The 16,879-nt window shown below is 25.1% G+C and overlaps 1 protein-coding gene across 6 annotated transcripts in view; it reads right to left on the minus strand.

The window, feature by feature from the left end:
- Positions 1-16,879, minus strand: part of LOC122509861 (low-density lipoprotein receptor-like) — a 201,130-nt gene that overhangs the window by 25,627 nt on the left and 158,624 nt on the right. For 3 of the 6 annotated variants that reach the window (XM_043624148.1, XM_043624146.1, XM_043624150.1), the window contains exons 4-5: positions 15,468-15,590; positions 7,041-7,475 (exon numbers count right to left, since the gene is read on the minus strand). In XM_043624148.1, coding sequence (XP_043480083.1) covers positions 7,041-7,475; positions 15,468-15,590 — 558 coding nt within the window. The remainder of the gene's footprint in view (positions 1-7,040; positions 7,476-15,467; positions 15,591-16,879) is intronic. The other 3 variants (XM_043624149.1, XM_043624147.1, XM_043624151.1) reach the window with 2 other exon arrangements.

Below are 16,879 nucleotides of genomic sequence, written 5' to 3' on the forward strand. Positions count from 1 at the left end.
AGAGGAGAATTGGCGGCAAGTCGAGAACTTCATAATCTCGGTTATGTCGAGGAAGGATCTCGACGGCCGCCAAAAAGCGTAATTTAAACAGCTTTTAATTTTGTTCGTTTGTTTTTATTAATTTATTTTGTGATTTATTTGTCCTTATACATTTTTTAATTGTTTGTGTTTTTTATTCATCTTTGTACAGTTTTATGTTTTCAATTTTTTATACGCGTTTATTTTTTCTTTTTTTTTATATATCCGTTTATAATTTTATCTTCTGACTTTTTACACTTAATTACACATTTGTTATTTTTAATTATTGTTGTGCTGTTAATTCCGCTTTTATATTGAAATAGTTTTAAATTTTTAACTATTAACGCAGGATAACCGCAGAGAAAAGCAGAAAGTCGCATTAGCGACAGAGTTGGAGCGCCACCCTCGAAGGCTAAAGTCTTACGACAGTTCCGAGGGAGGGTAAAGGGCTCCAAAAGAAGGGTTAAGGGTTTTAGTGGGTAGGGCTGGCAGTAGGTCGAGAGTTTATTAAATTTATTATAACATTTATTTATTTTTCTTTTTTTATATTTCTTTTTGTTTTTTTTATCATACCAACCCCACATAACCTTGGAGTGCGGAATCCAAGGTATCTGTAGGCAGATTTCCCAAAATTCCCTAAGCAAAAAAAAAAAAAAAAAAAATAATAATAATAATAATAATAATAATAATAATAATAATAATAGTAGTAGTAGTAGAAGTAATAAAAAACAATCAAATTTAAAAATTAACAAAAATAAAAATTGAATAGGAATTTCTGTAAATCCAAGAGAAAAGATCTGTTAATTTGTTGTATTTCAATATGAAAAGGATTAAAAAAATTTTTCTTTTATAAATTTTTAAACACCACTTATCACCTTTGAAAACAAATATCTCTTTTTACTCAAAGACTCGGAATCACTTTGAAATGTAGATCGGTGCATTTAGTCAGCTCAGTTCGAGGGTTCTTAAAAACCACTTGAATCACTAAATTGCTGAATCGGCTTACTCAAGTATAGAATATTCCTCCATCTTTCAAAGCGATTAAAATTTATTTATATAATATATTTATTATTCTGAAAATTCAAATAAGTATTCTAGATAATATTGGGAAAATTTAAATCACACTTTTTTCTCATCTAATCTTTTATTTAGAGATTATTCCCTTAAAGAGGGTCGAGACAAGTTAAATAAACTTTATCTTTGGTGTTTGACGAGAATATCCTACTTTTTGAAATACCGTCAACAGGGGTAATTATGTAACATCAGAGGTAAATATGGAACGCGTAATTCTTTTTTATGTAAAATTTTTGTGGTAAATTATTTTAATTTGGTTCTTGTTGTAAATAATAGTTTAATATATTGCCTACAAAGTTACTCAGATGTTTTTATTTTTATTGTCATTGGCAACGAGAAAATAATTATTAAACATCGAAAAAGTGGAAAGGTTATTTCACAAAAGTGTAAAAATCTACTAATTTCTTCGAATTAAATTCGCGTTTAGTTTACTATTATTATCTATTATTATTTTACTCTGCAGTAGGGGAGACTAAGCGCGGTTGTTACACTGCGCAGTTGTTACAAATGGAATATCTCTAAAACAGTGAATTATAGAGATGGGGTTCCAAAGGGAAAAATGTTTAGTTTTTATGCACGAACTTACTGCAATATGTTTAAAAATTTTATGCAAGCTTTACAAGTAAAAAAATAGGCACATTGGGTTTTAGAGGCCAAAAGTAAATATTTCTCTGCTTTATATTCTTTAAATAACTAATAGACCTTTATACTTAACAAAGTAAATTTTTTAATAACAATTCTGTGAGAATTAAGCTTTAAAAAACTGCCTTCGTTGTTCACATTTAGTGTATACTTTTTAAATAAAGTAAGTTTTTGTAAAAAATGTACCTGTTGGGCAGTTGTTACGATTTTGTGAAGTGTAGTTGTTACAAGTGATGATGAGAAAGAATATTTTTCCCATAATTCAGCAGATTCGTTAGAAATGTAAAATATTTGTCAGAAATGTTATCACACTCATTTTTTTTATATAAAATCTCATGTTTTTTCTAAATTCGACTTCAAAATCATTCAAAATTAATGAAAAAAAACTTTTTAAGTTACTTTCATATCGAAATAGTATTAGTGCTGCCATCTCTAAGGAACTGTCACTACTATATTACATTGAGCTACATAACCCCTATAAAATGTCAAAACAAATGGACTAAACAAGTGTTTACTTTTGTTGTTTGATTTGTTTTATTTTAATTGTTTAAACAATTGTTACTTTCGTTCTAAATAGTTTTTAAGTGTATTTCCTCATAGAGGAAAATTATTTCTCATCTAACTTACCTCAATTACCAAATAAAACTCAAATTACTTAATATACATTATTGGGAACTATATAACTAATAGTAATAATTATGTACTTAAATTAAACTATATTACGAATAATTAATAAAAATGGTTATAAAAAATTATTTGTCTTCAATTTAGAAACGTTGCAGAGGATTCTTGGTACTGTAACAACCGACATTCACTTTGGGCAGTGATACAATTTACACGCTGTCACTAAAATGCTTCTAGTTATTTAAATAATAGATATAGAGCTAAATCAATTATTGCCTTTTAAAGCTGGATAATATACCTTTGATTTAATAGTTTGACCAAACAAATTGGAGTTAAACTTTAATCACAGTAACTGTTTTTATCAAAATTGTAACAACCGCGCTTAGTTTCCCCTACTAAATAAAGTTTTCTTAATATACAGACAAAGAAAATTTGTTATACTTGCTTAATTATAATTAATTATAATAATTTGTTCTATAATTGCCCCAAATGCGAGGCAATTATGGAGCAATATTTATGTTTAAATAACTCCGTCAAAAAATTTTTTTTGTAAATGGAACTTGAAGGAAATCTTTAGAAGAATGTTCACAATATATTTGAATAGCTAATAAAATTTTTTTGTACACTTTAAATTTTTAGTGAAGAAGAAATTCAAAAAATCGCTTTTTTTGTTCCATAGTTACCCCTGTTGACGGTACTATATTAATGTGAAAAGGACTATTTTGATTAAAAAAAGGCTTCGTACTCGACAATTAATTTAAAAAAATTATCTTGAAAACTGAATAAATTATTAAAAAAGAGAGGTTATCGAAAATTTGACGAATTTTATTAAAATGTTTAAAAAAAATCGAATTCTTGAGAACTTTATTAATTTTTTTTTTATAATTGAATTCCTGTGATAAATTTATTATTTACGAAAATAATTGAATGTTTGCAAAGAATTTTATAAAAAAAATTTTAAATAATTGAATTCTGTTGAAAATTTTTTTATAAAAATGGTATATATATTAAAAGTAATTGAATTTCGAAAAATTTTCGAAAACAATTGAATCGTTCGATCGTTTGACTGTAGTTATTTTTTTTCATGAAAATACTTAAATCAACTTCAATAATTCCTCGTGATAATTAGAAAATTTTAATCAAGACATAAAAACGCACGAAAAAAGTCCCAAGTAAATCTCGAAACGAAAGAGAATTCTCGTTGAATATTAATTCATCGTTAAATTTCTCAAAATAGAATCAAAAATCAATTTTGAATTAATAAGAAAAGAATATTTTGTAGACCACAAAAATAAATTCGTGACTTTTGAAACACTGGCGAAAATGAAACAATAAATACAAAATTTACAAAAGAAAATCAATTACATAAGTTTTACAAATATTAAACAAACATTAAACAAATCTAAATCTAAATAAATAAATAAATAAATATTTAAAGAAATAATAGTTAAAAAAAAGAGCATAGAAATGAAAAAGAAATCAGAGAAAATTTTTATTTATTTTATTAGAAAAAAGATAATTTAGAAGATATTCTAAATTACCTAATTTAAAATGAAACAAAGCAAAATTTATTTTATAATTAACGAGAAATTGATAATGCGATTCCGCAGCTTTACATGAAACTTAAATTTTATTTCCGACAAGATAAACTTTCGAAACGTCAAAACTTTTTTTAAATGCTTCAAACGTATAGCATTGTTCACAACAAATTTATTCATACTGACGAGATGAAATTACTGACCTATTTCAAAATCTTCCCTTCCAATTCTAGATACATTTGCACATTTATTGACGATGCCGCTAAATGCATTTCATGACCGATGTTCTCCAAAATTTGAAAGAAGTCATTTAAAACACCAAAATGGGGAAAAAATATGTCTATCAAAATATACATTCAAAAAAATGCAAACAGACAATTTTTTTGGTATACAAATAATAATTTTAATTTTTTAAAAATAGAAAAAGCGTGAGTGAAATTAACTAGGATTTCCTTAAATTTTTAAACTTTCTAATGAATAAAATATTTTTAATTATTTAAAAATATATTTAAATATTACTGCACTGAAATAACAAGTTGTTCATTTCATGACCATTTAGCTTCCTCAACATATAAAATATAAATTCGTGACGTAACTCACTTACAAAATTTTAGCAAACTCCATCTAAACATATGTATAAAATTAAATTTATCGCATAGAATCGGGATAGAATCCAATCAAACATATAAAATATTTACTAAAGTTAATAATATATTCATTACCTCATTTTAGGTACAAATCTCCATGAAAACCAAATTATGATTTTTCAAAAGCATAACAATCAAAGCATACATTCTTCTTAAGGAAATTTCTTTTTGATGCAGCAAGATATATTCATAAATTAAATGTAATTATATTGCGGTTTGCAAACTTTTGCAATTCGAAATGATTCGAATTTTCTGTTGTCGAGTCGATTAATGTTCGGTTCGATTAAATACACACCTCTATTTCATATGCAAATTGCTTCTTTTTTATGATAGAATAATCATTTAAAAATATTAATATTAAATAAATTATGAAAAAATACAAAATTTGAATTTTTTGTGAAAAAGAAAAATTTCTATTAATTTTATAAATTTTGATAAAAAATATACTTTGTATACATCAATCGATTCGTTTTCTTGTCAGGAATGTAATTTTGAGAATAATTAATTAAAATATTAACAAATAAAAAAATTATTTACAAAAATACAAAAAAATTTTTTTTTTAGATATTTTTGAAAATCCTTGTGTCAGATTTTAGGTATTAATGACTGCAATAAACCTGCAAAATTTCAAGACAATCCATCAAAATTTGTTTGAGATAATTTGTACACAATTTTTGTGACATACACACACACACACATACATCTGGACATTTGCTCAGAATTGAATATACATATGTTATAGATGAAAATGGGTCCATATAACCTTCTTTTGAAAAATTGAAAATCGTCACGAATGCAAAGCTTCCTTATGAGGAAGCAAAAAATAATGTAAATTAAATATTTAGATAAAAATGGATTTTTTAAGTATCGAAAAAAAATATTTTGTAATAAAATTCAAATTGAATCAAGTAATAAAAATTATTTCAAAATATTCAAAACGAAATCTTTTAGAAACGTAATTTTTCAGAATTTCAAATTAAACTTTTGAAACTACAATTTTTTTTTTAAATCAAGAAATTCTCTACAAAATTTAATTATTTTTAATTAAATTTGTAAAAAGTTCCACTGATGTAATAATTTATTGTCTGATAAAATTTTCTTCAAAAGTTTAAGTATATCTTGAAAAGAATTAAATTAAAATTTCTCAGAAACTTAATTTTTTCAAAAATATAAATAAAATTATTTTAAACTGCAATAAGTTTTAAATAAATATTTAATTATTATATTTTATTTTTACACTGCAATATTGAAGATAATTTTTGAAATTTTAATTTAATACCTTCTGAAATTCTATTATTTCCGAAAATTATAACATTTAACTAAAATTTGTCCTAATTTAATTGCAATTAATGACTTTAAGAAAGTTATTCTAGAATTTAATTATTTAAAGAAGTAATTACATTTGTTTTATATAATTGAATTAAATATTTATTCTAAAAATTATTTAAATTTTTCACAAATTATTTTTAAATATAATTTTATGTGCAATTTTTAAAAAATTAGCTTTTTGAGTAATCTTAATTCAGTTTTTCTTAAGATATTTGCATTATTTACACAATTTTATTTAATAATAAAAATTATTAAATTAATTAGAAATTTTATGAAATTAAATTTTAAGAATAATTAATGTTAGAAATTTTCTTTACAGATTTAAAAAAAAAATGCAAAAGGTTTTAAAATAACATTTTTGAAAATTTCACTAGTTGTGAAGAAATTAATGTCTAATAATTCAACACTAATGTAAAAACTTATTTTACGTAAAATTTTTTTAAAAAATAGCTTTTTGAGAGATTTTAATTTAATTTTTTTAAGATACTTGCATTAATTAAAAAAAAATTTTAATTATAAGAATTATCAAATAAATTGGAAATCTTGTGAATTTGAATTTTACAAATAATTGAATTTACAGATTTTCTTTATAGATTTAAAAAGAGAAAATTCACAAGTTTTTAATCTAACATTTTTGAAAATTTCAATCACTTTGAAGAATTTTTGAAGATAAAATTTCCCCACTTTTTTTTGTACTACATAATTCTAAAATTTTTATACACTGACAAAAAATGTGTTTGATTCAATTAAAAGATTACTCGTCTATTATCAAATAAATATTTATTTGTATCAAATAGTTTTTGTATGCATCAAATAATTTTTGTTTGTATCAAATAAATATTTATTTGTATCAAACAATTTTTATTTGAGTCAATTAAATTGAGTCACTTAAATTTTCTTCAAATACTGAAAGGGTTTGGTTTATTGGCTTAGATAAAATTTATTTGATTCAAATAAAAATTATTCGATTCAAGTAAATATTTATTTGATAATAGACAAGTAATAATCGATTATTTGAATGAAATAAATTTTTTTTTCAGCGCATTTTTCCATCACTTTTGATAAAATTTCCTGATTTTCTTGACCGTGTGTCAACATTAGAAAAAAAAGAAAAACTCCCAAGGTAATAAAGAAAAAAATTAAAAGAAAAAAAATTGAAGCAACATACCTGATATACAAGATCGATCGCCACACTGAAATTGATCGGCTCTGCAAGAGATGTTGTGGCATTTCGCTAAGGATTCATCGGCACCATTTGGACAATCCTTGTCGCCGTCGCAAACCCAACTTTTATGGATGCAAGTTATCCTATCGCCACAATCAAATTCCTGTTCGGCGCAGTGGCTATTTTTCCCGTGCGGTGGATCCTTGCACCCAATTTCATCTGAGTGATCTGGACAATCGAAATCTCCATCGCAACGCCATTTCGATGAGATGCAATGTGTTGGAGAACAGGCAAAATCCGTGCCATCATTGCAAGTAACTGGACCGCAATCTTTCTCGTCGCTTCCATCGCCGCAGTCATCGTCCTTATCGCAAACCCATCGTTTATGAATACAATGCTTATTGGCACAGGTGAATTCGTCCGATCGGCAAGTTTCATCTGCAAAAGTGCAAAATAAATTAGCTCACGATTTTAGACTTTTTCTCAAAAAAAAAAAAACAAAACGAAACAAATTTTTCTTTGTTAAATATCTCATTTAATTGTAAAGCAAAGTAAAGTAAAAAAATATTCAACTTAATTGAAATAAAATATAATTTATCAATTTATTAATTAGTTTTTCTGCGGATATCAAATTGAGACAAAAATCGTAACAAAATTGATGCAACAATTTTGATTCGATCTTAGTCTCAATTTGATATCCGCAGAAAAGCTACGAATAAAAAAAACTACTAACTTATTAATTAAAAAATATATTAATTTATTAATAGAAAAAAAATTATTTATTATTTGATTATAATAGTTTAATATTTTACTTATACATATTTTATTATAATTTCATTGCTTTAGACACTAACTAATTTTTTATTTGAATCCCAAAAAAACAGAAATAATTAAAACATTGATTTCAATATTATTTTAAAAATTAATTATTTTAGAAACATTGATTACAAAAATTTTCCTTAAAAAAAATAATTTAATATCAATAATAGCTAATAATAATTATAAAAATTTCTTCATTATCAACAAAATTCTAATTTTTAATTTTCACATTCAAAAAGATGTTTCTATTTATTTTGTTTTTTAATAAACTGAATTTTTTACTCTTTACTTATCAACGAAATGTATACAATAAAAAATATAAAAAGTCAATGCAACACATAAAATAAATTGAAAAACAATTAATCGAATTCACAAAAAGCATATTTTGAAATCGTAAAACAAAACAAGAAAGTCGATTTTCCAAAATAAATAATAAATAAATGAAATTACGCAAACACTTTTCAGTTAATGAAACAATTTTCAAACCAGAAAAAAGAAAAGCACATCAGAAAGAGAAAATTCACATAGCTAAAAAAAATGAAAAAAATACCTAGGTATTTTGTTAATAATTATACAACACAGTATCGAAGCACAGAGAAAGCTTTATACATGATGTAAATGATCATTAATATTAAGTAGTTATTATTACACTAACGTAACATCATATTCAGGCTCCATTAGGAAAGGAAATTTAATTGGATTATAATTTTATTGACATGTTGAAAATCAATATTTGAAAAAATTTGGTTTTCATTTTTAGAAAAATTTTAAATAAATCCAGAAAAATGAATTTCGATAAAATAAATTGTTAATTATTAATAGTATTATTCAATATTAATATTAAAATTATTTACACTGATAATATTAAAATTGTTAGTATTAACAATATTAAAATTATTAACACTGGTAATATAATCAATATTATTAATCTAACATTAATATTGTTAATATTAACAATATTAATTATTTTTGTTAACAATTTATTTATTAATAATAATCGTTTCTGTTTAACAAATTGAGGCCTCGGATTGACTTTAAGACGTAAAAAAAGTCGAGAAAGTTATTTTTAATAATTTTCCGAAAGTTTTTCGAGAATTAAATTACTTAAATACAAAAGATCAATTTCTGTATAATAATTGGAACTGCAACGCCTTATAATTTCTCTTTGAAGTTATGTAGGTGAATTATAAAAAAATTAAACCAAAAAATTTAAAGTAACTTCTTTCTGTATATATTCAGAATTTTCGAAAATATGATGTCCCTAAAGTTTCGAACGTTCAATTGAACGACGATATTTTTATTACTTCTTTTAATCCGAATTTTATTTTCAAAATATTGTTTTTTATAATTAAAAAATATTTTTTTAGCTGAATAAATAATTATTTACAATGTTTTTCCATTTCAGTCTATTAATTTTTTAAAATATTAGAGCACAAAAAAAATATTTCGTTCATTTGAACGTTCGAAACTTTAGGTAAATGAAATATGTCTAATTATAAATATTGAAAATAATTGAATTTTAACAAATTATGATCATAAAAAGTCTAATTTTCATCATTTATTAAAAATACTTTTAAAATAATTTTTAAATGATTGATAATAAATTTTTTAATTGTAAATAAATTGAAATATTTTCAAATAATTGAAATTTAGTAAAAAAAATTTTGAAATTGAATGTTTAAAGAGAATTTTTGGACTGTTTAAAAAAACTAATCAATTTTTTAAAAGTATTTTAATTAAAAATATTGAAAAAAATTTTTTTCTTCAAAATCCAAAAGAATTAGATTTATTACAAAATTTTAATGTAATTATTTTTTGCAGATATTTTGAATTTTTGGAAATGTGAAATTTAAAAATATTTTTAAAAAATTGAATTTTGAAAAATTATAATAAAAAGAATTCTAAGAACTACTTTTTGAAAACAATTTCTTAATAGATACCTATACTTTTTTTTAAAACTAATTTTGATTTTTCATTATAACTTTTGAGAATATTCAATTATTTTTATAAAAGCTACAATTAAAATTTTTCAAAATGTCTAAAATTTAAGTTTTGTATTTAATTCAAAAATGTTTTTTTAATGAAATGCTTAAAAAAAATTAATTAATTTCAATAAAATTTTACAAAATTTCAATTATTTAAAAACTATTTTAAATCATATAGGTAGATAGGTATTTCGAAAATTTAATTGTCTTCCCGAAAAACTAATCATAAATAAATTTTGAAACATTTTTGACTAAAGTTATTTTTTTTTACTACAAAAATCGAAGGCATTTTATACAAAAAAAGTGGGATTTTTTGTGCAATATTTGTGAGAAAAGTTGAAAACATTGCATTTTTTGAAAATATGACGAAAAAACTCGAACTATCCGAGACCTGGAAATTAAATTATCCATATTTTTATAATAAAATGTTATAAATTCTCTTTTCTTAAATTTGAAAATTAAGTAGAATTGAGTTAAGTTTGAATAGAAAAATTCGAAAATTCGAATAAAAAGCAGAAACGTATTTCATTCAAGCTGTCATGCCTTTCTGTTTATACAACAAAAATAAAAACAACATTTTTAATATCAAATAATAATTAATTTATCAAATTAAAAGAAATTAAAAATAATTTATTAAAATTTTAATTACCTATATATTAATTTCTTTTTCAATTCTCACTAATAAGGTTTTATAAAGAAAAAAGAAGTATAAAATTTTATGTTTTTCCTTTAAAAAAACCAAATATAATTTCCCTTTATTTTTATTTCTCTTTATTTTATTCATTTTCTATATTTGTTCCATTATATGTTTTCACCCTCTTTATATACCCTTTTTTTAAAAACATTTCCTTCAATCGTTTTTTAAATATATTTATTTATTTACTTTTCTCTTTTGAAATTCTGCGAGGACGTAACATTACTTTCACATTATATGAATGCTTTATAGTAAAGGCCATTTTTTTCGCAGAGAAACTTGAAAAATGAAAAGAAGAATGATTCTTGTCAGTGAAAAAAATAATAATTCATAAATGATCATTTCTTTTACTTTTTAAGACTGCTGATGATAAATAAACAATGAAACGAACAAATAAATAATAATAAATAAATTTTTTTTGTTTTGTAATCCCGTTAATACTAAATAAATAAACAATCAATCAATCAATCAAACAAATAAATAAATAAATAATAAATAATATTTTATTTGTAATCCTGTTGATATACTAAATAGATAAATAAATAAATAAACAAACAGTAATGCTAATATTAATAATAAATAAAAAAAATAATAGTAATAATAGACAAGTGGTTTCTTTAACACCCTAAAAAAGCAGGTCCATGAAGTTTTAAACGTTTAAAAAACGAAAAATTTTAATTCTACCAGACCAATTTTTTTTCACCCAGACTTAAAGGAAATGTATCAGGGAAGTCAGATGTATCATTGTTAACGTGTTTCGACTTCCGGAAGTCAGCCATCTTGGATTTATTACATTCCGTATATATCTCTTACATAGAGGTATACTAAATTATCATTTAAACACCCGCCACCAATTTTTTTTTCCGCGAAATTTTTAAAGAATGTTTAGAAACACTCACTGAACAATTTCGAACAAATTTCGACTTCCGCAAGTCCGCCATCTTGGAAATAATAACCTCAAAAAATACTAAATCTGCGTTTATACACCCGCCACCAATTTTTTTTTCAGTGAAACTTTGAGGGATTGTTAAGAATGGTTCACTGAACAATTTCCAACAAATTTCGACTTCCGCAAGTCCGCCATCTTGGAATTAATAACCTCAAAAAATACTAAATCGGCGTTTATACACCCGCCACCAATTTTTTTTTCCGCGAAATTTTTAAAGAATGTTTAGAAATACTCACTGAAGAATTACGAAGAAATTTCGACTTCCGCAAGTCCGCCATCTTGGAATTAATAACCTCAAAAAATACTAAATCCTCGTTTAAACACCCGCCACCAATTTTTTTTTCCGCGAAATTTTTAAAGAATGTTTAGAAATACTCACTGAAGAATTACGAAGAAATTTCGACTTCCGCAAGTCCGCCATCTTTATTAAAAAAATAGTAACCTACGCCATTAGTAACCTCAAAAATACTAAATCCTCGTTTAAACACCCGCCACCAACTTTTTTTTCGGCGAAATTTTTATAGAATGTTTAGGTCAGATCCCCAAACAACTACGAACAAATTTCGACTTCCGCAAGTCCGCCATCTTGGAATTAATAACTTCAAAAAATACTAAATCTGCGTTTATACACCCGCCACCAATTTTTTTTCGGCGAAATGTTCAGAGAATGTTTAGAAACACTCACTGAACAATTACGAACAAATTTCGACTTTCGCAAGTCCGCCATCTTGGAATTAGTAACCTCAAAAATACTAAATCCTCGTTTAAACACCCGCCACCAACTTTTTTTTCCGCGAAATTTTTAGAGAATGTTTAGAAATACTCACTGAAGAATTACGAAGAAATTTCGACTTCCGCAAGTCCGCCATCTTGGAATTAATAACCTCAAAAAATACTAAATCCTCGTTTAAACACCCGCCACCAATTTTTTTTTCCGCGAAATTTTTAAAGAATGTTTAGAAATACTCACTGAAGAATTACGAAGAAATTTCGACTTCCGCAAGTCCGCCATAGAAATTACGAAGGGTATAACAATAATTATAATAATAATAATAATTACAATAACAACGGATATAGATACCAACAAAATGGAAGGTACTAATTGTATTTAGTTCAAAGAGATTACTTTTACTTTGTAAAAAACATAAAAACTAAAACTTTTATAATAAAAATGTTAAAATAAATTTTTCTGACAATTTTTAGACTTTTTCCTTGACTGTAAAGAATATTCTAATTCACTCTGAAAATTATTAGATACTTAAAAAATGTTCTATTACATTTACTTACGAATTTCTTTAATTGTAAAATTATTTGAAAACATGTACAACTTTTTTTATAAATAAATATTTAATGATTATTATTTTTCATAGGAATTAGGATTTTCAAGAATTTCAAAAACAAATTTTTTGTAATTCAATTACTAATGAAACTATATTATTATAAAACATGAAAAAATCGATCACTATGAGTTGAAGACTCGAAGTATATAATAATTTTATATAATAATTTTATATTAGTTCGTAAACAAGTTGCAAATCGATTCGTATTGATGCAAAGAATAAGATTTTAGAAACAAATGAGTAAGATTTTCTTATACGGCAACATAATTTTGCGTAAAGAACTCATTTTTTGATAAAAATGCGAATTTTTCAGCTTTAATTATGATTAACTCAGTAAATTCTCATACTATTTATACTTTGTATAGACTAGTCGATTCGCCTTGATGCAAAGAATAAGATTTTATTATATATTAATTTCAATAACCAGCTTAAACAAAAATTAAAAAAAAAAAATTTTTTCAGAATTTTAAAAGTCTATCAATACATTTCGAGATATTTTTCTGATAAATATACCTGGTAAATTTTAGCCAAATTCGTTAAAACCTCTTCGAGCTATCGTGTACACAAAAATCGGGATCCACACACACACACACATTAATAGATCCCGACAATTGTTCAGGGTCTTATATAACATAATTCTATCTAGCAGAAAATTTGTTGAAAGGATTTTTAAAAACTTTGTAAATTAAACGACTGCAAAGCTTCCTCACGAGGAAGCAAAAATTAATTATTTAAAAAGAAATTATTGCCAGAAACAGCAAAAGTTGACAGTTTTTTATAAGAATTCGTGGAAACTGCATAGTTAATTAAAGTGAGTGTTTCTAAACATTCTCTCAAAATTTGGCTGAAAAAAAAATTGGTGGCGGGTGTTTAAACGAAGATTTAGTATTTTTTGAGGTTATTATTTCCAAGATGGCGGACTTGCGGAAGTCGAAATTTGTTCGTTATTGTTCAGTGAGTGTTTCTAAACATTCTCTGAAAATTTCGCTGAAAAAAAAATTGGTGGCGGGTGTTTAAACGAAGATTTAGTATTTTTTGAGGTTATTATTTCCAAGATAGCGGACTTGCGGAAGTCGAAATTTGTTCGAAATTGTTCAGTGAGTGTTTCTAAACATTCTTTAAAAATTTCGCGGAAAAAAAAATTGGTGGCGGGTGTATAAACGAAGATTTAGTATTTTTTGAGGTTATTATTTCCAAGATGGCGGACTTGCGGAAGTCGAAATTTGTTCGTAATTGTTCAGTGAGTGTTTCTAAACATTCTCTGAAAATTTCGCCGAAAAAAAAATTGGTGGCGGGTGTATAAACGCAGATTTAGTATTTTTTGAGGTTATTATTTCCAAGATGGCGGACTTGCGGAAGTCGAAATTTGTTCGTAATTGTTCAGTGAGTGTTTCTAAACATTCTCTGAAAATTTGGCTGAAAAAAAAATTGGTGGCGGGTGTTTAAACGAAGATTTAGTATTTTTTGAGGTTATTAATTCCAAGATGGCGGACTTGCGGAAGTCGAAATTTGTTCGTAGTTGTTCAGTGAGTGTTTCTAAACATTCTCTGAAAATTTCGCCGAAAAAAAGTTGGTGGCGGGTGTTTAAACGAGGATTTAGTATTTTTGAGGTTACTAATTCCAAGATGGCGGACTTGCGGAAGTCGAAATTTGTTCGTTATTGTTCAGTGAGTGTTTCTAAACATTCTCTGAAAATTTCGCCGAAAAAAAAATTGGTGGCGGGTGTATAAACGCAGATTTAGTATTTTTTGAGGTTATTAATTCCAAGATGGCGGACTTGCGGAAGTCGAAATTTGTTCGTTATTGTTCAGTGAGTGTTTCTAAACATTCTCTGAAAATTTCGCTGAAAAAAAAATTGGTGGCGGGTGTATAAACGCCGATTTAGTATTTTTTGAGGTTATTAATTCCAAGATGGCGGACTTGCGGAAGTCGAAATTTGTTGGAAATTGTTCAGTGAACCATTCTTAACAATCCCTCAAAGTTTCACTGAAAAAAAAATTGGTGGCGGGTGTATAAACGCAGATTTAGTATTTTTTGAGGTTATTATTTCCAAGATGGCGGACTTGCGGAAGTCGAAATTTGTTCGAAATTGTTCAGTGAGTGTTTCTAAACATTCTTTAAAAATTTCGCGGAAAAAAAAATTGGTGGCGGGTGTTTAAATGATAATTTAGTATACCTCTATGTAAGAGATATATACGGAATGTAATAAATCCAAGATGGCTGACTTCCGGAAGTCGAAACACGTTAACAATGATACATCTGACTTCCCTGATACATTTCCTTTAAGTCTGGGTGAAAAAAAAATTGGTCTGGTAGAATTAAAATTTTTCGTTTTTTAAACGTTTAAAACTTCATGGACCTACCAGGAAAGAATAAAAATATTACACATTGAAATCGAATACTTTTGTTTCAAGAGAATAAATGGAGAGATAATTATTAAAAAAAATTGCTTTTTTCTATGGGTGTAATATACTGTTAACAAAGATGGGAAAAAAGGACGAAAATAAAAAAAGTAAATACAAACAAAAAAAAGAAGAAAAAAATTGAATGTAAATGTAAATGATCAGATGGGAGTGATCGAATCAAGAGAACTGATTGTGAATTGATTTTGAGCATGCAATGGATTCATGCAAAAGCCCTTACTGCAATCAGCTTCATCCGAGCCATCGGAGCAGTCAGGAGTATCATCGCACATCCACGTCAATGCCACGCATTCCCCATTTCCCGATCGACATGTGAATTGATCCGACGTGCAATTCTTAACTCCTATAAATGTTAACAATTCGTCGCATGAAATCCTACAGTGTCATAATGAGTGATGAGATTCGAAATTGTAGGTATAATAAACAGAGTCCAATGATGATGATGATGTTGATGGTGACGATTATGGTTACACCGTGAGAAAAAAGCGATTCATTTCGCTTTCGACGTTTCAGGTCCCATAAATTGCTAATTTCATTCATTAACTATTCAATTTATTACGTTTTCAATATCATTTCTTTCGTGTCTCTTTCTATTTTTCATTTTTTAAATTTTATTTCTTCTTTTTTACTTTCTTTTTATTCTTTTTATTACTTTTTAAAAATTTGTTTATCCTATTATAATTGAATTTCTGAGAAGAATTTTGATACTTTTGAAAATAATTGAATTTTTGCAATAATTTGTAACTTTTCAAAAATTCAATACATTTAGAGTTTTTAATTAAAATTTTTCTGTAAATACATTATTCTTAATAATTAAATAAATATATTTTAAAAAATTTAACTAATTTCAGAAGAATTGGAATTATTAAAATTTTTTCAAAAATTTAAGTTCTTGAAAATTTGTAATTAAATTCATTTAAAATTGAAATTTTCTAAAATTTCAAATTGAAATCTTTTGAAGTCATCTATTTAAATATGAAAATTAAAAACGCAACTCTTTTAAAATTCAATTAATTTTGAAATATTTAAGTAAAATTATTCATTAAATAATAATTTGTGAGTATAATAATTTTATGATTATTTTTTGAAAAAAAAGTTATTTAAAAAGAAATTATTGTCAGAAATAGAAAAACTTGAAGGTTTTGTATTAGAATTCGTGGTAATTTCATAGTTTATGAGGCAAACAAAAAAGACACCAAAATTGAGAATTTTCTTACGAATTCTAAAAATTAAATTTTTTCCAGCAGTACTTTTAATAAAAATCTATGACTTTTCCCTGATTTCTCTGACCAATTCTACTTTCCCTGACTTTGAATTTCAACTGTTTACATTCACCCCAAATGACCCTACTTGATTTCAAAAATATACCTAAATATGTATTATTTTGCATTAAATATTATATTTAAATAAATATTTTTATTTTTTATTTAAAAAACAATTCTATTAATTAAAACTAATGGTTATATAATTATAAATTATTGTTTTAAATCAACGAGAAAAATAATTGAAACATAAAAAAATAATTGATTTGTGTGTATCTGAAAGAGAAATATGAGCAAGCAAAAAAATCATGCAACAGCCCAGAATAAAGAAAAGATAAATGTATACATTAATATATACCTAGTAAAATAC

Source organism: Leptopilina heterotoma, unplaced genomic scaffold (assembly GCF_015476425.1).
Source record: "Leptopilina heterotoma isolate Lh14 unplaced genomic scaffold, ASM1547642v1 Lhet_63, whole genome shotgun sequence".
Taxonomy (NCBI): Eukaryota; Metazoa; Arthropoda; class Insecta; order Hymenoptera; family Figitidae; genus Leptopilina; species Leptopilina heterotoma.